Source organism: Xiphophorus maculatus, chromosome 10, assembly GCF_002775205.1.
Source record: "Xiphophorus maculatus strain JP 163 A chromosome 10, X_maculatus-5.0-male, whole genome shotgun sequence".
NCBI classification, from domain to species: domain Eukaryota; kingdom Metazoa; phylum Chordata; class Actinopteri; order Cyprinodontiformes; family Poeciliidae; genus Xiphophorus; species Xiphophorus maculatus.
Genome location: NC_036452.1, coordinates 273,404 through 298,021, shown reverse-complemented (window position 1 = coordinate 298,021; position 24,618 = coordinate 273,404). Strand labels below are relative to the sequence as shown.

The window sequence follows — 24,618 nt, the reverse complement described above, 5'->3', positions numbered from 1 at the left end:
TCATATATTTCTCGACAGTTTTCCTGGCTTGTTGGTGGGATATGACAGAACTATTTGAACGGTCTATTGCAGGGTTTAAAACACAATTGAAATCTCCACCAATTATAAATGAACCATTATAAGCTGACATGGTTAAAAACAGATTTTGGTAAAAGGTAGGATTATCCCCGTTGGGGGCATAGAGACATACAAAGTTGACCAATGTAGAGATTATAGTCCCACTAAGAATGATAAATCTCCCTGCCGGGTGAAGGTATTTATTTTTAAGTTCAAATGGAATTGATTTGTGAATCATTATTATTACTCCTCTGGCATGAGTTGTAAAACTAGAGGAGAATACCTGTCCCGGCCACAACATATTGTAGTTTTCATCTGTTTGATCCTGCCCATCACTTGTTTAAGTTTGACCATTTTGTTCAGACCTCTAACATTCCAACTAGATATATTGATTACCGGGCAATCAGACATAAATCGTGTACTTGGAGATGTAAACAAATTTAATGCATTGGCCTCTTCTTATTCTCACATTCAAGTCATGTAAAGTCAACAAAAAAACTGTACCCATAGTGAGCCCTTCATCCCAAATCACCACACATTTCCCCAAACGAAATGTGGTGTTAATCCCTTCTGAACATTGAACTCGGGTTATATGAAATGTTGCATCCACTAATTGGGTAACGTAAAAGTCCACACGCATAACGAAGGTAATATGTGGGTTGGCTGGCCGAACAAAGAACAATTTGACCAAAATATTAATAGTTAAGGCTAGATTTGGTAACAATACAAAGGTATAATAAAGAAACATTAATAGCAGTGTTCATGCTTTCACATACATCAACAAAACGTTTGTCAACTTACAATATTGTCCACTGCAATTTGTTCCTTTTGTATCCACTGTTGAGGGGAAGCGATGGGCACACACTATATCCTGGAGTTATCAACTCCATCGATTATTCCATCGATGTATTTCTCGGCTTCTTCCACTGACTTGAAGATCCGTCGCTTGTCATTGTGTGTGATGATCAGATGAGCTGGATACAAAATACCATACCGGACTTTAAGGGCTCAAAGCCGGGCTTTCACTCCATCAAAGCGCCTCTGCAGCTTGCGAGTCTCGGCCGAAAAGTCAGGAAAAAAGGTGACACGGTGATTGTCATAATGCACTTCCTTCATTTTCCTGGCGGCTTTCAGAGTTAAATCCCGGTCTCTATAACTCAGAAACTTCATTATAACAACTCTTGGAGCCAGTTTCAGAGCTGAGGGGCCCAATTCTGTGAGCTCTCTCCACGCATCGAGAGGAGGTGAAGTCCTCACCTAGTGTTTCTCGAAACCATGTCTCCAGAAAGCCACACAGATCCGCTCCCTCGGATTTTTCAGGCAGCCCGACCAGTCTCAGGTTGGAGCGTCTCCTCCTGTCCTCTTGCTCCGTAACTCTATCACCAAGCACCTCCACTGTTCTCTCCAGTGATTTAACTCTGCTTTGAAGGGAAGTAACGCCATCCTCTACTTGCGAAATTCGCACTTCTGTTTCCCCAGTTCTCTCAGTGAGCGATTGCATATCCCCTTTGATATCATGAATTGCTTTCATCATATCAGCAGATTGTTTGTTCATATCTTCCTTCAGTAGGTTAATTGCTCTGAGAATATCATGGTTGGTCGGAGCTTCTTGAGCCTCTGTCAAGTTAGCCGGTGCTGTCTCGTTAGCATGAGCTACATTAGCCGCATTCTCTCGTGGAGTCGCTTTAGTTGGTTGTTGGACAACTTTGGCATTTTTCAGTGGCATGATCCCCACTAAACGTTTTCCATTACCATAAACGAGCGTAATTGTGGATATTGATCTTAATTACGGATTCATTTAAGGATTTAACAGCGAGCCATACGCACAATTTCACTGAGACGCCATAACCGGAAGTCAGGACCCCTCTTATTGAATATTTATATGTTCCCACTAGCTCAGGTTATAACAGGAAATAATATTAGCTACCATAACTATGCAGATGACACACAGCTCTACATTATGATGTCACCAGGTGACTCAGAACCCATCCAATCACTGAACAGATGCTTAGAATAGATAAATGTGTGGATGTGCCAAGACTTTCTCCAGCTGAACAGAAACAAAACTGAAGTCATTATTTTTGGACCTAAAGAGGAACGATCTAGAGTTATAGATCTAGAGTCAATGCACAGCTTCATTATTACAACTAAAAACCAGCGATCAGGCCCGAAACCTGGGAGTAGTGATGGACTCTGACCTGAACCTCCAGAGCCACATAAAGACAGTTACAAAGTCGGCCTTCTATCACCTGAAGAACATTTCCAGGATTAAAGGACTAATATCTCAGCCAGATCTAGAGAAACTCATCCATGAGTTCATCTTCAGTCGCATTGATTATTGCAACAGCGTCTTCACAGGTCTCTCCAACAAATCAATCAAACAGATGCAGCTGATCCAGAATGCTGCTGGTTGCGTTCTCACTAAAACCAGGAAGATAGAGCACATAACACCAGTTTTAAAGTCCCTACACTGGCTCCCTGTAGCTCAAAGAATAGACTTTAAAATACTGTTGTTAGTTTACAAATCACTGAACGGCTTAGCACTAAAATACACTGCCTGGCCAAAAAAAAAGTCGCCACCAAAAAATGGTCACACACTAATATTTTGTTGGACCGCCTTTAGCTTTGATTACAGCCCGCATTCGCTGTGGCATTGTTTCAATAAGCTTCAGTGTCACAAGATTTATTTCCATCCAGTGTTGCATTAATCTTTCACCAAGATCTTGTATTGATGATGGGAGAGTCTGACCACTGCGCAAAGCCTTCTCCAGCACATCCCAAAGATTCTCAATGGGGTTAAGGTCTGGACTCTGTGGTGGCCAATCCATGTGTGAAAAAGATGTCTCATGCTCCCTGAACCACTCTTTCACAATGTGAGCCCGATGAATCCTGGCATTGTCATCTTGGAATATGCCCGTTCCATTTGGGAAGACAAAATCCATTGATGGAATAACCTGGTCATTCAGTATATTCAGGTAGTCAGCTGACCTCATTCTTTGGGCACACAATGTTGCTGAACCTAGACCTGACCAACTGCAGCAACCCCAGATCATAGCACTGCCCCCACAGGCTTGTACAGTAGGCACTAGGCATGATGGGTGCATCACTTCACCTGCCTCTCTTCTTACCCTGATGTGCCCATCACTCTGGAACAGGGTAAATCTGGACTCATCAGACCACATGACCCTCTTCCATTCCTCCAGAGTCCAATCTTTATGCTCCCTAGCAAACTGAAGCCTTTTTTTCTGGTTAGCCGTACTGATTAGAGGTTTTCTTACAGCTACACAGCTGTTCAATCCCAACCCCTTGAATTCCCTTCGCATTGTGCGTGTGGAAATGCTTTTGCGTTCACAATTAAACATACTCCTGAGTTCTGCTGTTGTTTTTCTTCGATTTGATTTGACCAAATGTTTAAGTAATCGCCGATCACGATCATTCAGGATTTTTTTCCGACCACATTTCTTCCTGGAAGACGATGGTTCCCCACCATCCTTCCAGTTTTTAATGATGCGTTGGACCGTTCTTAACCCAATTCTAGTAGTTTCTGCAATCTCCTTAGATGTTTTCTCTGCTTGATGCATGCTGATGATTTGATCCTTCTTAAACAGACTAACGTCTTTTCCACGACCACAGGATGTGTCTTTTGCCATGGTTGTTTAAGAAATGAGGAGTTACTCATTGCATCAGCTGGGGTTAAATAACTTGTTGGAAGCTGAAAGATAATCACCTATGCAGTACTTATCCAATAGGAGGCTTGTACCTATTTGCTTAGTTAAATTCAGGTGGCGACTTTTTTTTGGCCAGGCAGTGTACATTAAAGATCTGCTGTTGTATCAACCTTCCAGACCTCTCAGGTCTTCCGGTTCTGGTCTGCTCTGCATCCCCAGAACCAAACAAGGAGAAGCAGCTTTCAGCATCTATGCACCACAAATGTGGAACAAACTTCCAGAAAACTGTAAAACAGCTGAAACACTGACTTCCTTTAAATCTAGACTACAAACCTACCTGTTTAGGATTGTATTTGAAACGTAAACAAATTTATTGATGGAACTTTACTTAATGCCGTGTTTTGATTGTTGATTCTATGTTGCATTGTGTTTCTGTGTTTGATACGATGTAAAGCACTTTGAAATGCCTTGCTGCTGAAATGTGCTATACAAATAAAATTTGATTGATTGATTGAAAAAGCAGAGATGCGATCATAAGGCCACCAAAACGGATCCCCTCAACACCTTGGCTGCGCCTAGAAATTCTGTCCATGAAAGTAGTGAACAGAATTGATGACAAAGGGCAGTCCAGATCTCACCGGAAACGAGTCCGAGTTACTGCCGGCAAGTTATTGCCGACTCTGACACTGGTTATAAAGGGACTTAACAGCCTGTATCAAAGGGCCCGATACCCTATGCTCCAGGAGAACACCCCACAGAGCTCCCCGAAGGAAACGGTCAAACGCCTTCTCCAAGTCCACAAAACACATGTAGACCAGTTCTTGTTCTTTAAATTCAGCATAATAGACTTAACATAAGCATGTTTTTTTGTTAATATTTGCCGTGAACATAGCTAATAAAGGTTGTAAGTTGCTGTGATATATTTTCGCTTTCATTACTATGACGTCACTGTGACTAATCGACTCGACTTTGTCATATTGTGGTCGACTTTAAAAAATATGAAGTCATGCAACCCCTAATTTAAAGTAAGCAGAACCAAATCAATAGCAATGTCTTGCCAATAACATCATAGTTGTCTGGTCAACATCAATACCTTTTTGTGTGTAGCTGGATCCTCGTCCAATAAAGGGGCTTCATTGGCCGGGGTGGCTCCACTGCAGCTTTTCTGGTTGGTTTATCCTGAGTTAAAGGTAGAGAATACAAACCCAGTGGCATTGGAGGGGGCAATGAACCCATTACTGCTGGAAGACTTGGGGGTACGCCAGTTGCTCCTGGTGGTGGAGGAGGAGGCCCACATCCTGGAGGAGGATGTGGAGGGCCTGAACATCCTGGTAAAGGAGGAGGTGGTGGTGGTGGAGGGGGAGGCCCTGGAAATCCTGGTAAAGAAAGAGGCGGTGGTGGAGGGGGAGGACCTGGAAATCCTGGTAAAGGCGGAGGCGGTGGTGGAGGGGGAGGCCCTGGAAATCCTGGTAAAGGAGGAGGCGGTGGTGGAGGGGGAGGCCCTGGAAATCCTGGTAAAGGAGGAGGCGGTGGTGGAGGGCCTGGAAAGCCTGGAGGAGGAGGAGAAGGAGGAGGAAGAGGAGGGCCTGGAAGTCCTGGGAAAAGAGGAGGAGGGGGAAGAGGAGGAGGGGGAGGAGGGTATGGAAATCCTGGCAAAGGTGGAGGAGGAGGAGGAGGTGGGACCAAATTCAGGCATGAGTGAAGAATTACAGTTTCTCCTTGATGCAGAAGAGGTGAAGTACAAGGGTCTAGTTGACATGAACAATCATGATTGGATGATGGCTGCAGAAAGCCTCCATCCAGCCCTCTACAGAACCTGTTGAACCTAAAACTATCATCCATTGGCGAGGTCTGCACTGACTTGACCTCCTGGCATCCCAGAGAGGCCCCTGCCTCTGTTTGCAGATGAGCATCACAGAGAGACCTCAATAGGCTCTCATCTCCTCCACATTCTCCGTCGGTGGTGGAAGTGATGGTTGTTATACCCTTCTCCTCCAGAAGAGGGGGCTGACGTTCCAACTCAGCAATCTTAGTCCTGAGATCTTCTATAGTTTGCTCAAGCTGCTGGATAACATCAACGTGTTTCTCCTTTAGTTTTTTTGACGGCAGCACATATTCCCCCTGCAGAAAGGAAAAATCCAAAATCAAATTAAAAAAATTTAAGGTCTTTGTTCACTTGCACTCTCTCTACCAAACAGAACTAGAAGACTAGTTTGGTCACACAGCAAAATTATAGAATGTAGAGAGAAATAGAAGGACAGACCCCTGATCTCTCCTCACTGTCTTGTTGTCTTGTTGTGGGGACAGCTTCACAATGATCTAGGCAAAAAATATCACAGTACAGCAATTATACTTTAGTTAAAACATTATGGAAGAGTGACAGAAAGTGGTAATAGTAAGAGGTAACATTAAAGCTGTAGGAGGTAACTTTTATTACATTACAGCATAGGTGTAACTTCCTGAAGGACTGGTGTGGACATGTCCCCACCAACTCTGGCCTGAAGGGGACAGTCCCCACCAATATTTCCTGCACCTTTTTATCTTTATAGGCCTGCATCTATGTAACTCGGCAGCAGCTGCACGTTGTATTCAAAGCATTAACGGCCAGGTAATGCTTTTTAAAATTCCTTTGTAAAACGTAAATGGCAAGTCCGCTCAGTGATCTAGTGGATTGGACATCACGTGACTTACTGTGCGCGCCGTGGCAGTGAGCCACATTTGCTGTTGCATTACATTGAGTCAGGAATATCGATGGTCGGGGAAATTACGCAATCAACCAAAGAATCTGAGAAGGGGACGCAAAGTTTTGATATTAATTGTCAACACTACAATAGCAAGATAACAAGGTCCAAAGGGATCACATTTCACAGGTCAGTAAAAACCTTTAATTAAAAAAAGTGGAGAGTAAGTTAGTTATGTTAGCTTGGTTCAATTAACACAAAAATAAGGCAACCCACATTCTTTTTTCCGACAGATAATCAGAAGGGCAGGTGTTTAAGTTAGCTAATCAACCACCGCGAGTGTTCAGGTAATCACTTCCTAATGATCGCAAAATGGAAATTCAAAAACATAAATCTACAACGGACAAAATGTTCTGTTTGGTGTTTGTACATACTTTTTGTGTGGGAAATGTTTTTGTGGGGGGTTTTTTTAGTGTTAATTCCTGATGCACTTGAACGTAATCTTTGCTCTGCACTCCCAGAGCTGTTGTTTATTGGTTGCCATGGCAACGAGTATGAAGTTGACCTGACAGACTGAGAAAAAAATAATACAATCACCCTTTTCTACATTTTTCCCAGGACAAATTGCATCATTTGTTCGTAGAACGTAGCAATACTCAGAAATATCTGTATCGTATAATAAACAATCTGAAACTCCTCTAAAACAGCTAGTTGTTTTTTTATTATTATTTTGTCATTAGATTAATTTTCATTGTTAGTCTTTTTTTTTTCTTCACTTTTGTATGTTTGGAAGTAGCCTGTGGTGACTTTTTTCAAGTTTGAGTATATCTAATACTGATGCCATATTTGTTGTGATGTTATTATTTAAAAATAAGTGCAGCTTGGTATGTGAATGAGTTTGTTTTACTGAAAAACGTGAGCAAACTATCTTTGTTTTCTGTATTTACTGTCTAGGTTTGAGCAAAGAAACAAATATAAAGCTGGAACTGTCTCAAAAAAGTTGTTTTCTTTTTATGTAAGTAGTTTCTAGTTTAAAAAAAACTTAGGTTTTGGGTGTTGTTTAAGTAATTACAACATACTAATATTAATTTAATACTAATATAAACTTAAAATTCCCTAAAATTGCACACGTTAATGTTACTCAATCAGTACAGCTCGCACATACTAAGACTTATGTTTTGAAACCTTTAGCTTGCAAGCTTGCATAATTTTTAAGTAAACGCCAATTTTTGTTGTTGTATTTTTGTATTTTGTTTGTGATTCCTTTCCACATGTTCAGAATAAATTAACTGCTTGATGTGGAAAACAATACTATTTTGATTTCCTTATACTTCATTTGAATGTTGAGCTTACCTGCTCCCATAGATTTATGACCAGTTCTGTTTTCTCCTAGCCTTAATGGAGACCACTGCGTCTTGAGTTGGCCTGCTAGTTTTCCTTCAAGAAGATCCAGTGAGTGTGGTGGCTGGTTGACTGCGGCCCATGTATACAGCTGGTCATGCTGCAGAAACAAAACTATTTTAAACACTTTCTTAAGCAACAGGTGTTTACTATGTAATTCACTATTCTCCTCCAACTTCCTTGCCAAGTTAATCACAACTTTCCTTTTAGATGTTAGACAAAACTTTAAAGCAATGAGTTAAAAGAAAGTCCAAACTAATTTTTACAATGTTGTTTTTGTAATATGAACCAAACTCTGCTCTTCCCATGAAATTGGAATCATAACATCAGTGACAAAAGAATTGTTCTTTTAAAATTTATTTTTTGAAGTGTTGGTATTTTCTGTGTTTTAAATGGAAACCATGGAAATACCAAGTTTTTAAAGATGTTCTTGAATAATTCCATTCTGTCTGTTTATGAGGTCTGTAGTTTTCAGCACAGTTAACTCTGTAAAATTGGTAATTTATTGTGGATTTGAATCCATGTATTATTTTATTGTAAGTGTGGTATGTTGGTGCAGGTTCACCTGTACAATGAGTGGTGGGTGGCACCAACAAAGCCAGGTAGGCATCGGACGTTTCCCACACACTTCTATTGAGTCGTGAAGATGGCGTATGGTGAGCATTCATAGTTTCCAGGTTAGTTTTGTGGTCTCCCATTTGTTTGGCTTCTAGACCAGTTTTTTTAGTGATCATGCCTCCTTTGGGTTCAGGGACATGGTTAGGTTGTGTGGTTTTTCTCCTGCTCGTTGGAAGTGCGTGTGGTCGGACAAGCCGTGGGTTTGGGGTTCATACTGGGGTGAGTGATTTCATTGTCCAGCTCGTTGTGGGCTCTGTGCAATGGCGTACTATAAATTTTACTTTAGATCCTGGGCTGTTGCGGAACTTGGCTGCAAATTGTTCGTGGCTCTCCCCCTCCTCCTTGCTGGTGTGCGCATGGGGAGCACAGCCACATCAAAGTCGTTGTTTGGTCCCTGTCCTTTTGTTTCATGCCTTTTTCAGCTGGGATGTCATTTACCCTATTAATAATTTTATTGTTGGGCTCAACCTGCTCATGGTGAGTCCCTTTTGTAATTCTACTGCATGTTCATTTGGGGTTTGTAGATGTTTTCCCCTTTTTGTATGTATGTTTGTTGTTTGCTTGCAGGTTTTGTTTTGCTATTTTGTTTGTTTGTTTGCATGCATGTTGTTTTGCTGTTTGGTTTGGAGGGCTTTTCTTTTATTTGTGTAAATGTTCTTTTTTTTAATTGGGTTGTAGTATACAACTTGGTGTTGAAGAGCTAATGTGCAGTATACATGTGTGAACTTTGTAAGTCGTCTTTTATGCATGCATTCTATTGTTGTAGGCCTACTTTAAACTTTGGAGAAAATAAACCATTTCTAAAATATAATAATCCACCTCTCCTTGTTGTCCTGACCTAGCATAGCTTTTTTGTAAATATTGTGAAGCTGAATAGTCCTGGAACAAAAACCCCAGGTGGTGTTGATATATATATATATACTGTATATACGTATGTGGTGCACCTAGAAATGCCACCACAGTATTTTGTTTTTTTTTTAATTAATTTTGAAATAGTTTCAGGTAAAATTTATTCTATTTTCTAAAAGAAAAAAATAAACTAACAAATTATATTTTGTTCACAGTTAAGCATTACATTTATAATGCTTTCCTGAGGTGGGGACCAGAGTGGTAGTAGCAAAGCGGAACCTTTGTTTGGGGGGCATTGCTTCCAGGTTGGGTTTGGGATGGACTTCTGGTCTGCCCCAAAAACAATCTGGATGCTAAATGCAGCCCTACGTTCCATTGATGACTCCTGTCAATTTGTTCTCCAGGTCAGTATACAGTGGAAAAAACCCGCCAGGGCAACTTTGTAGGATGTTTACATATTGATTGACGTGATGTATAATTGAGTCACGGTTCCAATGCACCGTTTTGTCAGTTTTGTCAGACAGGGGTAGCGTCGGTAATGTGCCGGCTCACTCTGAGGACCTTTATATTTCAACGTCTTTATGTTTGAGAAGTTATATAACTGAAACTGAAGAGACTGTACTGTTATGTTACAGAAAACAACAAAATGACTGAATTATCATATTCAATCTTGTTAGTTTTGTAAAAATAAAAATGCCCATAATAATATACTGTTTGAGAAGAAGCCAAAATACGACTAAAATTAGATTGAGCAGTTGAATGAGAGGGAGTGAATAAAGGGATGAGATAGTAGTGAACATTAGACTAGGATGCGAGTTGAATACAATGTTATATATTTATGCATTCTATTAACTCATGTCAAAATATTATGTAAAAAATGTACAAAAAAATAAAAATTCACAATGTAATATACAGCAAATCATTAGTTAAAAAAATTTAAGCACATGTTGTCTACCTGAGTGGACACTTGGATAAATCCTAGAAAAAAGAAAATTACCAAGTTTTTTTCCCACCTTTTTCTTTAATGCCCTAAGATAATCAAAAACGATTTTGAAAATCCAGACTTACAGGATCATAATTTATGCATGAAAGGGTTATGTGATCAACAAGTGAATAAAAACTATTAGATCAGTCACTTGACCATTTTGAGTATTTGGATATGCCTTTTGGCCTCATGAGTGCATCAGCTGTGTTCCAATCTCTAGTCAACGATGTCCTTAGGGAGTAGCTTAATCAGTTTATCTTTGTTTATCTCAACGACATTCTCATTTTTTCCAAGGTCCGTAGAGAAGCACAAATACATGTCTGCCTGGTCCTTCAGCTTCTCTTGGAGAATAGACTGTCAAAGCAAAGAAATGTGAGTTCCATGCCTCATCATTCACATTTCTTGGATATGTTTGGGGAGCGGGCAGGTGAAGACAGAGCCAGCAAAGGTTCAAGTTCTTGGACTGGCCTACTCCCACATGTCGCAAGCAACTTCAGTGTTTTCTGGGGTTTGCAAACTTCTACCGTCGTTTCATTAAAAACTATGACAAACTGTTCTACCAGTCTCACATCCACCATAACCAGTTTCAGTTGGTCACCCGAAGTTTCATAAAACTAATTTGCCATTGCATCCATCCTCACTTAACCAGATCCATCTAGACTCGTTTTCATTTTGGGCCACATTAACATCACGAATGTCCTAACTCAAATCATAATTAACAGTTTTCACATTCATCAATTCCTCCAGGATTTCTTTTTTGTTGTTGTTGTAATTTTTTTGCAATAAATTGCTAATTTAAAAATATTTGTAAGAAATTTTGCAATATTTGCATTTATCTATTATGGTAAATGTGACTTTTCATTAGTCGCAAATTGTCGATCACAGACTAGAACTTGACATCAATTAAAGCATAAATGTAGAAGTAAAATATACTGCCACTTGCAGGTGGGAGTTGGTATCACTTCAAACACATGTTTTTGACAATTTTTCTGGAAAACTTTCAGTAAATTCACAATTATGCATTCGCACAAAAAATTACACAATTTGTTGATTTGTGTGAATTTCTGCGATTGTAGTAAAACTGGAAGAATTGACTAATGTAATTTGGCTGTAACAAATAAAAGCCATTTTGATTTAATTAAGAAACATATTGTTTAAGCACACAACTGTTATCCTGTATGTTTTATTTATGCATAAGTCTAGAATCTAGAGGGCCACATAAAAAGCTGCGAGGGGCTGCATTTCGCCCCCGGGCCTTGTGTTTGACACATGTGATCTAGACAGTTTATTCCTGTCTCATTCAGGGGTTGGAGCAGTCCTGTCACAGATTTCACCAACTGATGACAAACTACACTCCTGTGCAATCTCCTCCTGCCGTCTCTCATCAGCTGAGAAAAACTGATGTAGGCAATAAAGAACTCCTTGCCATAAAGATGGCCTTTGATGAATGGCGTCACTAGCTGGAGGGGGCTGAACATCCCATCGGTTGGACAGATCACAAAAACCTAGCCTATCTTCAACAGACCAAAAGGTTGAGTCCCAGACAGTCTCACTGGTCACTTTTTCACTCCAGATTCAACTTTACAATTTGTTACAGGCCTGGGTCCAAAAACACCAAACCAGATGCACTTTCAAGACAGTTTTCCTCGATAAAGACACACTTGCGCCACCATCATTCCACCATTGTGTCATCGGAGCCCTTTCTTGGGAAATTAGAGACCAGGTACTCACAACTCAACAGACCAAACCCGGTCCTGATAACATACTACCTGATAGTCTCTATCTCCCTTCTTCCATCAGAGCTCATCTTATTTATTGGACCTATACTGCCAAATTTTCATGTCATTCTGGCATAAACCAAACAATCTCTTTGACATCTTTATACAAAGATGGCCACCAAAAGTTTTGTATGACCAAAGACTATGTAGTCGCCTGTCCCATTTGTGCCTGCAATATAACAACAATTTTGTCTCTGGTGCCTTTTGACAGCTCTTTGATCTTAGCCATGTTAGTAGTTGGAGTCTTACTGATTGAGTGGGGTGAACAGGAGTCTTTATGTAGCTAATGACCTCAAACAGGTGCTTCTAATTTAGAATAATAAGTGAAGTGAAGGTGTAGTGTTTAGAGGCAGACTAACATGTCTTTGAGAGCCAGAATTTTTGCTGATTGGCAAGTGTTCAAATACTTACTTGCAGCAGTAGCCTAACACAAAAATAAAAAATCATACATTGTGATAACTGGATTTTTTTTAATTTATTTATTTTTTTAGATTATGTCTCTCACAGTGGACATGTACCTTATGACATGACGAAAATTTCAGACCCCTTTATGATTTCTAAATGGGAGAACTGGCAATGTCGCTGGGTGTTCAGATACTTATTTTTCTCACTTAGAAGATGTCAGGACGTTTCTAGACCCCCTGCAATTTGCCTATCAGCCCCACTTAGGAGTGGACGATGCCGTCATCTTCCTGCTGCAATGAGCACTGTCGCACCTGGATGGTGGAGGAGACACTGTGAGAATCACATTCTTTGATTTCTCCAGTGCCTTCAACACCATCCAGCCTCTGCTACTGGGTGAGAAGCTGCGGAGGATGGGTGTCAACGACTCAGTGATCTCCTGGGTGACTGACTACTTGACAGGCAGGCCACAGTTTGTCCATCTGGGCAGTGTCCTGTCTGATGTGGTGGTCAGTGACGTAGGAGCTCCACAGGGAACTGTGCTTTCTCCCTTTCTCTTCACCCTGTAAACCACTGATTTCCAGTAGGTGAGTCATGTCACCTACAGAAGTTTTCTGATGACTCAGCGGTTGTCGGGTGTATAGGGGATGGAGGGGAGGGGGAGTACAGGACACTGGTGGACAGCTTTGTGGAGTGGTCTGACCAGAATCACCTCAGGCTCAACATTAGTAAGACCAGAGAGATGGTGATTGACTTCAGAAGGAAGAAGATACCTTCACGGCCACTGAAGATCAAAGGGGAAGTGGTGGAGGAGGTGGAGGATTACAAATACCTGGGAGTTGTAATCGGCAACAGACTGGACTGGGCATCTAACACTGACGCTGTGTGCAGGAAGGGGATGAGCAGACTCTATTTTTTAAGGAAGCTGAAATCATTCAATGTGTGCAGCAAGATGCTGGAGACCTTCTATCACAGTGTTGTTGCCGGTGCCATCTTCTTTGCTGCTGTGTGTTGGGGAAGCAGCATCAGAGCCGGTGACTCTAATAGACTAGACAAAATCATCAGGAAAGCTGGCTCTGTACTGGGACTAAGGCTGGAGTCCCTGGAAACTGTGGTGGAGAGGAGGACATTGAAGAAGGTTCTGTCTATTATGGACAATAAACAGCACCCTCTCCACCACATAGTGGACAGGCAGCGGAGCACCTTCTCACATAGGCTGCTCCAGCTCCGCTGTCGTAGGGACAGATACAGGAAATCCTTCCTGCCACATGCCATCTCACTGTACAATAAAAGCTAAATCACTGTTCTGCACTAATCAGTCCAATTTCGCACAACTGCACTGTGGCACACTTGCTGTACATATATTTACATATACATTCTGTTCTGCATTTTTGAATCTTTGGAAGGACTGCTCTAAGCTGCTTTTTATATTGACAGCATGTCATATTTTATTCTTATTTTATCTTGTCTACATTGCTACTCAGTGGTGGATGTTGTGTGTCTTGTATCTATGCTTCTGTAACTGCAAAGTAATTTCCCTGCTGGGATGAATAAAGTAATTCTATTCTATTCTATTCTATTCAAATAAAGATGAATGTGCTCCAAACCCTACACTTTGAAACTTGACTTAACCTCATGAACATGTTTTAGGATTGAGCAATTTGGCCAAAATGACAAGAAGTATATTTTAGAAGTCAAGGTGACTCTTGTAAAGCTAAAAAGATTATACCAAATGTTAAGCATGATAGAGTTGGCATCTTGCTACGGGGCTGTGGGTGGTGATGGTGTATTCAAGGAATTGAATGGGACAATGAAGTATGTGAACTACCTTTAATATTTTCAACTCCAGCTCAATTCTATTACACTTGACACATGGGGAGTGATGGACAGTGAGACTCGCCAGGTTCTTGCCACTCTGGTTGAACCCAACACATGAGACTGAAGCAATGGTGAAGGCAGCAACGACAAAAGTTGAACAATTTGTAGCTTTTTATATTGCGTCGCTATGGCATATGCATGTCTACAAGCTTCAAATTTCACATGAACAACTTTCACTGATCGCTTAGCTGGAGGACAGGAATTGATTGTCACCTCATCACACAAGTTTCCTTGGAGAGGGGGTGACATCGCCTCCAGTGTATTGAGTCCATAAAGCTATATGGTTGAAGCTTGGAAGCAACTGGGGGATGCAACAAAAGAATGACATCAGACACCTATAACAACTTGCAGGTCAAGAAAATTTGGCCAAGTCACCAAATTACCCTTAGTGGTTATTCCTAACTTTCTGGATGCAAGTTATTATACAACATAAAAATGTTGCATGACAAATCTTCCTTGAAGAGAACATGGCTTTAATACAGAATTAATTTTTAAAGAATGTTTATCTGACATTCATGCACATCATGAGTGAATGTGTCTCCTGACAATAGTATTTAAATGCCGAATGGGATTGACACTGTTGCTGAAAAAGTGATGATAAATTACACATGACCCTCAGAGAATTTTGAAACATGTCAAAAAGATGTGTAAAAATAATAGTACGTACGTCAAACTTGGCTGATGCAGTGGATGAAATTTGAGCCGTGCTGCCGCCTAACTGTTCTCTGAAGCAGTCAGTGAAAGGAAGCAGAAGACCCATGGCCAAGATCTTGGAGCAGAGCCTCTCAGCCTCCTCTGGCTCCTTCTGCTGCTGCTGCAAAAACAGCTTCTCAAGAAGGGTGCGACCTGCATAGCCATAGAATAAACGGGGAAAAAAAAACCCAAAACACTTTATTAATATTTAAAGCCATTATATTCTGTAAATCACCTTAAATTTCTTATGTTCTAGGTTCACTTCTAAGCAAAGATGGTCTGTGGCCCTTAGCATGATTTGCTTCGAAAGCCCTCCTCAACTGACCACCAAAAACCAAAAAAAAAGGCTAAAAGATTTCAAAAAGCAGTGACTCAGTGAAAATAAATGCAAATACTAATAGTTATTTACATATGAGTCAACAAAGCCATTTCTAAAGCTTTGATGCCAGCTGTAAGAGCAATTACCAAGATGAACAAGCATGAACAATGCTTGAAGTAATTACTAAGTTATGCAAGCTGAATGGAGTTAGTCAATATGATAGTTATTGCCCACATGCACCTTTCCAAAAGTGGTTTTGGAAAGGTGCATGTGGGCAATAACTATCATGGTGGATGTGGATCCACCATGTGAAGGACTCTCAAAAGAATCAAGACCAACATCTAAAGTATTGCAAACATCCTTTGTCTATCTGAAGTCAATAATTTTTGATTCTACAAGAAGAAAGACACTGTACAAAAATGGCATCTACGGGAGGAGAGTTCAAAAGCAAAACCAGAACAATGGGCAAAATCACATCAACATATTCACTTCAGAATGATCCAGTGTTAAAAAACCCTCAAATGTGGCCTTTTTGACCACATTTTAGTTCTATAAAGAAAATTTGGCCAGAATTTTCTTGTATAATTTGCATGTATGACTAGAGAAAGTCATACATGCATTTATCTTTAGTCACATTAATTACTGCAACAGTGTCGTCACAGGTCTGCCTAAAAAATTAGTCTTCCAGCTGCAGCTGATCCAGAACGCTGCTGCTGGCATTCTGACTAAAACCAGGGAGATAACATCACCTAGTTCTAAAATCCTCCCACTGGCTCCCTGGAGCTCATAGAATAGACTTTTAAATGCTTCTATTACTGAACGGTTTAGCATTACAGTACATTAAAGAGCTGCTTTTGTATCAACCTTCCAGACCTCTCAGGTCTTCTGGTTCTGGCTGCTCTGCATCCCCAGAACCAGAACCAAGCATGGAGAAGTAGCATTCAGCTTCTACACGCCACAAACCTGGAACAAACTTCCAGAAAACTGCCAAATGCCGGAACACTGAGTTCCTTTAAACCTAGACTAAAAATCCACCTGTTTAAAGTTGCTTTTCAACCATAATAAATGGAATATTTGCAAACATTTTTGATATACAATGATGATTTTAACTATAACATTTGGCAAAATGCAATGTCTGTTACTGGTTTCAGAACTGTTGACTGTATGACATTTCTATGAGGTTTTGTTATTTTTCGAGGGACGATGGTGGTAGGAATTCGCTCTGCAATTGGCTGGTTGCCGGTTCGATCCCCGCTCTGCCCACCTCTGTCATTGTGTCTTTAGGCAAGAAACTTCACCCTCATTGCCTGCTGGTGGTGGTCAGAGGGCTCAGTGGTTCCTGTGCATGGCAGCCCCACCTCTGCCCCAGGGCAGCTGTAGCTACTGTCTAGTAGCTTGCCACCATGTGAATGTGTGTGAATGACTGAATGTAGTGTGAAGTGCGTTGGAGTCCTCTGGACATGGTAAAGTATACAAGTCTACAAGTATAGTAGACCGATGAAGTCTACTATGAACTGATCTTTTTCATGTTTTCATAATGTGAAGCACTTTGAACTGTCTTGTTGCTGAAATGTGCTATGCTTGATTGAGAATTCCAGAAGACCTGTCAGGAATAAAATAATGAAGTTTAAATCGTGGTTAGATTTTAAAACAATATCTCAGGCATTGAATATCTTACACAGCCATCTGCAATCCAATATCTGCTAAAAAATGAAAAAAAGAAAATGCTATGACTTACTGGAAACCTACCCACTCCTAGTTCAGGCCTTTCACCTACACTAGGAGTGCTAAATTATAGTCATTCTGGGCCTGTTTATTGTAGCTGTCATGAAACGGTGCGGTGGAGGTGATGGTGAGGCAGACGCTTCTAAACCCAGGTAAAGATGAATAATGATTTTAATAAAGAATGTCCAGAAAATCCACACAACCAGGCAGCACGACTGAGCAGAGGCCAGGGCTCAACGCCAGTAGCAACTGGTAATTTGAATGGACCAGATGAAGGACTGAACGCACATTCGACAATTGCAAAACAAGGACCCGACGAGGAACAAGGAACACAGATGGAGTTGAATACACAGGGGGTAATCACAGAACGAGACACACCTGGGAACAATCAAGGGGAAGACAGGACAACACTGAGACACAGATACACAGGAAACTCAAAAGAAACACACAGAAAAACACGGAACTTGACAGTAGCTTATATAACTTATTCACCAAACCTGACTCAAATGCCAAAAGTGCCTCCTCAGTCTGAAGTCAAGTTCTACAGTGGGATGGTAAAGATGATTTTTTTTTATTCAGGTGTGAATCAGAGACACACCTAAAGTTTGCAGGTCACTGGCCCTTTGGCAAAAGAGTTTAACAGCTGTGACCCAAATTTACAGGTCTGGCTGTAAGTTTTGGGTCACAGACTTACAGCCAGATTCTCTATTAAATCTGTTGATTTAATTAGAGAACTAACCATAAGTATTATGGTGACTATGCAGGAGCAGCAGAGATCCACAGGTCATGTAAAAAACATTTTTGATTGGACCGCTATAAATTGTGCACTTCACAAATCTAACAAACACAGAAGAGTGGCTGTTACATATGGCTTGGTGTGGCTCTGCTGGGTTTCCAATAGTGGTTGGATCGCCAATAGTATGCAAACCAACCAATTGATTTGTATTTCTGACTTCATTCTACTCAGTGAAGCATTTTCTGGCATAGGGACTCCTGTTAGAAACTGGATTGTGTGACTGGTTTCCTAGAGAAAATTAAATGTTGCTAATTCTTTAAGATGGAGGGTATTCTTTTGTTTGTTTTTTAAATTAAGTTATATGTTATGCAAATTAACCTTACAACCAACAAGCAAAATTTAAAGTGTAGTGGAAAACTAATTCTACCTATGACCCAGAAAAGACTATGGACACATGGTGATCAGAATACATGGCGCCATAGTTAAATACAAAAGTATTACTCCTACACATTTTCACTCGCAAATAGACACTTTAATGGGGAAGCAGGTGGCGCATGACCCAATAATACTAGGCTGAAAACAAGGCCAAAATCTAAAACTCATGTACTGTAAAAACCGTGACATGAAGAAAACATTGAAACAAACATAAATAAATACCAAAATTGAGACAGATGAAGTGTACTATGAAGTGATCTCGCATCTGGCTAGTTTTTTTCAATCATTACTTTGAAATGTTAAGTTAATTGAACAACATCAATACAACTTCATCAACAGAAGAACATCTGGGAATATCTTGCTTCTTCTATCTCTATTAAAGTAAGAAAGTGACGACTTCCCAAAATTTTACTGTTGCATGTTCTTTGCTCACCTGTAAAGACATCTTGAAAAGCACAGAGGGAGACTTGTCCACATGAGGATCTTCTGGTAGCACAGATAGGTTGACTGCCTCCTCCTCTGTAGCCCATCAGATACTCTCCTCCATCCACTTCTCTGCCTCTCAGCCTCTTTTCAAGCTCCTCTGTCCAGTCAGCTGATCGGCTTAGAGTCCCAGTAAGGCTCAGTGACCGTTGTCTGTGCGTTTCGTGTTCTCCAGCCACCATCCTGTCAACATTTACGTTTCTGGTTAACATCTGTGTAGGCTTCAATACAGTTCAGCAATCTATTCCTTTTGTGGAGGAATTTCCTTTGTTTCACCACCTTTTTTGGAAACACTTGTTCTCATATATATAGACATCATAGTGATGTGCAAAGGTCTTGTTTCAGGCTTTACTCATATTTAAAGCAAGAAATATAGGCAACAATCAATCTGTAGCTATATATATTTTTGTAAATCTAAATGATTTGCATACATATTTACACCCTTTACCTTGGCATCAGACAGAACTCAAACAATTTTTATTCCACAGACTATTTGCCTGAGCTTGACAGGATATGCAGAGATAATGACCCTGGATGTTTACCTGCCGGAAAAAAGCCAGGTAGGTAAAACATCTAGAATCAAAGTAAATGTCCAATTAAATTGATCAGTTCTGATTCTACTGGTTAAGATATCTATAAACGAACAAGGTGGCTGCACAGGGTTAAATGCAACTCATGTGTGGAGGCCTTAGTCCTTGACAGTCATCGCAGGTTCGAATCTCGGCCCGATGATCTTTGCTGCATGTTGTCCCCCTCTCTCACAACCCATTTTACTCTGAAAAGTCCAAAGTAAAGGCCACTAGAGCCAATAAAAACCTTCTAAAAACCTTTATTGGTTTACCATCTAACCTTTCGGTTTGTCAATTGTTTTGCTTCTGAGCAACTATTGTAGTGATAGGTATTGGAAAAGCCATCTTGCAAGACTACTTTCATTGAGTTAATATTCACTCAGTTCCTTTTGGAAAGTCCTTTGAAGTATTTATATTTGATGTTTGTTTATGTTTTATTTCTTGACTTAATTGCTCACCAAATAACTGTATGACTTTAATAATTTGTTAATTTTTGATTGTAAAAGTTAAATATTGTCAAGAAACACCAAGATCATCCCACTTCTACGGTGGCCCTGAGGTGCAAACCACTTCAGCAAATTGAAAGCACAATTACAAATTACAAAAGCACTACAACATTAACAAAGGACAATTACAAATTACAAAAGCACTACAATATTAACAAAACGGAAGAGGTATGTCCCAGTGGGAGACCTAAGAAATCGCTGATTGGACTACAGCTTGTTTGGAGCTGGAATACGGTCACGTAGCCATTTTTGCCCAAACTGAGGAAAAGTGCTGGTTGAGCTGTCACCAAACGTTTGTAGCAGTTGTGGCAAGAGGCTTTGGATCACCGAGAACATTCATGTTTTAAAAAAAACACGTTAAAGCCAGAATAACTTCCGGTTCAAAAGTAAAAACGAGCTGTAGTCCAATCAGCAATTTCTTAGGTCTATGTTCTAGTTTTAAAATGTTTGCACATTTGGAAAAAAAATTGCCTGATAAATGAGCAGTTTTCTACTCATTATTGATGAAGGCAAATAAATTGTTTTGTGAATTGTTTGTTGTGTGGTTTGCTTTGGTTTAGTGAGATCTGTATAATAACTTATCAGACATGTATGTAATTAATTACAAAAACTGGCTTTTCACCACTTCATAATCTGATAAATCATACTTGTTTACATCAACCTGCCCAGAGACTGAACGTGGAAATGAACATTCTTGCTATGACCTTGTACTGTGCATCTTTGCAGCACCTTGCAGATGACCTCTGACAAATATGCCACACTCTCATTCCATTCAATCAAGTATTTGATTAGGACTCCATAACAGTTGCCATTTAGGCTGATTACTGATAATTAGAAACTGATAGAAAAACATTGTATATTATATAACCAGACTGATAAGATTGCTGACAGATAATACAATTGGGTAGGCTTAGCTTTTCTGAAACTAGTTATCACTTCATTCACGAGAAAAACATAATTTTTACATGCTTTTTTAACGTTAATTTGTTAAAAAATCATCTGAAGGTGATGTTGCAAAGAAGGATTCTCCATAAAATCATGAAATATATGGACAAGCCTGGCCATCCTCTTCATAATACTGTATTGGAAAAACATAGTGTCTTCAATTAGAGGCTTCTTCAAATTTGTTGTAATACAGACCACTACAGATCTTTCCTGCCAACAACCATCACAATCTACAACAATTGTGAAGAAGATTTAATATGAGTTACAACAACATTTAATTTCCCTTTGGGATCTCAAAGTATTTTTTGAATTTGATTTTGTTAATCTTCTCAAATCCCATTATCCCAAACTATTTGATGTACAGTTAATGTAGTGACAATGTGAATTATTGTTTACATTTTCCATAGCTTTGGGTTAAGATTGCATCCTAAGATAATTCTGAAAATCTGTTTAATTTTGTTTCAGTTGCATTCCTGGTATAAATAACTACGAATCAGATTATAAATGTGCAGTCTCAGTTTTGGGATAATTTTCTGTAAAAACACAAAATGGAGTACAAATATGAAAAATCATTAAATGATAAGCATGAGGAGTAGCATATGTACCTGCGATTGTGAAGATGGGCTCTCCGTGGAGAAAGTGGGCTGTGGGAAGGAGATAAAGCTGGGGATTGTCCTGGGGTACTGAGCTGTCGCGTAGTGGTCTTGATGTAGGATGGAAAAATAGTGGGGTAGGATTTCACCACATGGCTATAAAAGTTGGAGGAATGGGTGGACTTGAGGAGCTGCTTTGCCAACTTTGGGCTCCCCTGGGGAGTCAGTGTGATAAAGCAGATGCTGTCCCTGCTGCAGAGCTGGTCAGAGGGTGAGAAACCATTACAAGAAGCAGCACATTGATTGGATTTGGAACCAGTCAAAACACAGTCCTCGAGGGACTCTGCACTGGTACCTGAGCCTAACTGACCATCACCTTCATCAAACACAGCCCCTGAGCTAAATCCTTCTGCATGTTCAGTACTTTTACTGTTACTGACTGGAGGGGGACTGAACTCTGCTTCCTCCACCATTCCCAGACATTTCCCTTCACTGTCAATTGAGACTATAGGTGAACAATTGTCACAGGTTGCCATAGTGATTGGGCTGACTGTCAGACTTCCAGTTGCCATGGAGATGTCCACATGCTGGTCTTTTGTGCCTGTAGCAATACAAAGAAAAGCTTGTCCCTCTCTCGTCTTCATACTTAACTTTGGTGGTCCCAGCCCTTTTTGGACCTCCCCCTGTCCTTTCATCTCTGTGTGAGAGGACAGGTATGTCTCTCTACTTGACAGCATTGGAAGCGAGTCTGTGTGATTGACAGAAACATGACTTTCTGTCTCTAAGAATGATAGTGCGTCAGAGCCCACCTCTAGTTCTGGAGTCATACCAAGCACCTCCTGATGAGTTTCTTTTTCCACCCTATTACTTTTCTTAGTCCATTCTTCCGCTGCTCTCCAATTCAGGTCCCCCGCTCCACCTGCATGTACCTCTGAGATTGCGTTCTCCCCATCATGTTGCTGCTGATGCTGTAGTCTAATAGCCAGCTGGATGTCTGCAAGTAAATCCTCATGGTCAGCTGCTGAATGAAAACTGTATATATCAGTGTCCGATCCTGAGCTACCCCCCTTTTGTCCTGCTTCTTCTGTGGGTGATGTGGTTTCTGTTGAGGCTTTCAATTGCACATGTGACTTTTCATCTTCTCTTCTATCTTTATTCCTGTTTTCCTGTTCTGATTTCTTTCTCTTTTCAGGAAATGCAGCCTCAGAATCTGAGTGTCCTAGTTCATCTGCAGACAGGTCAGGTGTTTTGGTGCTGTCCAGATCATCATGTTGAGAAGCCCAATCATCTTCATTTAAACCTGGTATTGATGAGCATGTATCCCCCTTTCCTTTCAGGTTTATCTTTCTTTTTCGGAGGGAAAAAACTGAGGATTTGGAATCAGATTTATTTCGTTTTTTACCTGGTCCAGTGCCATGAGTCCCTCCTCCTCCACTGCTGTTTGTTCCTTTACCTCCCTGCTTGCCGAGTTTCTTGCCCCCCCTTTTTGTCAAATCCCCTCCTCCTTCCCTCCATCCTTCATTTAGCGAAGGATAGCTTCCATTACCCGATGAAGGCGCAGCTCTCTTTTGCTTTGCCTCCTGATTTCCCATCTTGACAGGATGGAGCGATGGCTGTCGTCCTCTCTTCTCAAGTCATTCCTAGAAGACCTCTTTCTCTCTCGGGAGATGATGCCTCTGGCTAAGGAAGGTGAAGACGCAGTGGCCTAATGTGGGAATCCGTATTTGATGGAAAGAGATTTGCTGCTGCTAACAGTATTTTTTCTCTTTAGTCTCAGCTTTAGTCAGTCCTTGTTTTCCGGTGACGAAGGCAGTGATGTTGGCGCTGATGCAGTAGAAGCACAGACAACCCTCCTTCTCCTACCCATTTCTGTCTTACCCTCCCCCTTCCTTCTCTTGGTTTGCCGAAAGGATGACGCCAGCTCTATGTTCTCCCTGGAGCTCTGACAGGGAGGCAGACCTAACGGATTGTGCAGCAACTGGAGTGGGAACAAAGCTCAGTCCTCGGCGGTGTCACTTGCCACTGCAGCTAATTTCACAGTTTGCAACTACATTTCCCATGAACCTCCGACATTTTTCTACATGTTCTATCAATATTCTAAAAAAGAAGCTTAGGGATTTTAAAATGTTACCCTCAACACAAAATTTATGTTTTTTTTGAAAACTATTCCACCTGTCCCAAATGTTTGTACAAGTGAACTGAAGCACAAAATATCCAATCTCTATGAAGTCCAACAGAGTAAAAATTCTGTTCAAATTATAGCTTAATTAGCATCTAGTTATGCTTAGTCACATTCAGATTCAACTACATAAAAGCCAGTTCACTCCAAATAATTATGCAACACTGTTGAGTTCAGCTGATTGTATAAAATGAATACATTTTATACGAGGCTATCTAAAAGCCTAACGGATTGCAAAAGATATTGATTTTTGAGGGGCTCATTTTGCAAACCAGAACAAATAAAAATATAAATATTTCACTGTACTATAGTCAACCTGTATGGATAATGCAGAAAGTAGTCTATGAGGCAAGCCCTTTACAATGTAAAATATATATATATTTTGGTTCTGGCATAGAGGTTGGAAATTAGTTAAATTTACTCGTATTGCTGTAATTACAACTTAAGGTCTATAACCTTAATTTGTTTACAAAACCTGAACTTTTACTTTTACTTAAATTTGTTTTGAGTAAAGTTACTCAGTTATATTTGAAATCATATTCAATTATGAGTAAGGATAAAACATAAGAATAGATCAGCAAAAACGGCATTGATCCTTCGGCTGTGTTTGTATCAAGATCTAATGGTGTTGCATCAATGGGAAGACAGGAGCAAAACCCATCAAGTTTAGTTCAAGTTAATTTCTGAGAAAAGGAAAAGCCTTTGCTGAATTTAATGCATCAGTTTAACTCCAAATTTAGTCAGCGGTTTTATCATACATTGTAAATTTGAATATTTAACAATAAATGTAAATGTCAATTTTTTTAAGCTACTTGTGATTATGATTTGTACTGACTACAGCAAAGTAAGTGCTTAGTTTGGAGTCAGTTATTTAAAACTGTTAACAGGAGTAACAAACAGCAGCTGACATAAGATATTGGAAAATAATGTCCCATTAAAAATACACAATATTTTGTGTTGCTTTTTTATTCATAAATTTGCTCCTTTAAGTAAGAACAGTTTGAGACCAATATGTCCTCATCTCCTTTATGATGAGCAGTGTGCTGTTGTATGTCAGTTTGTGGACATTTCATAGGTTTATACAGTACTGTGGAAGTGTTCAGTTGTTGCCATCTAGT

General features: G+C 40.2%; 1 protein-coding gene across 3 annotated transcripts in view; it reads right to left on the bottom strand.

The window, feature by feature from the left end:
- LOC102235952 (formin-2-like) overlaps positions 1-23,226 on the bottom strand; it is a 103,591-nt gene extending 80,365 nt beyond the window's left edge. The window contains exons 1-6 of one of the 3 annotated variants that reach the window (XM_023340742.1): positions 21,334-23,226; positions 18,659-18,891; positions 14,985-15,163; positions 7,760-7,907; positions 5,989-6,044; positions 4,819-5,846 (exon numbers count right to left, since the gene is read on the bottom strand). In XM_023340742.1, coding sequence (XP_023196510.1) covers positions 4,819-5,846; positions 5,989-6,044; positions 7,760-7,907; positions 14,985-15,163; positions 18,659-18,891; positions 21,334-22,913 — 3,224 coding nt within the window. In that variant the 5' untranslated portion in view covers positions 22,914-23,226. The remainder of the gene's footprint in view (positions 1-4,818; positions 5,847-5,988; positions 6,045-7,759; positions 7,908-14,984; positions 15,164-18,658; positions 18,892-21,333) is intronic. The other 2 variants (XM_023340739.1, XM_023340740.1) reach the window with 2 other exon arrangements.
- Positions 23,227-24,618: the final 1,392 nt, after the last annotated feature.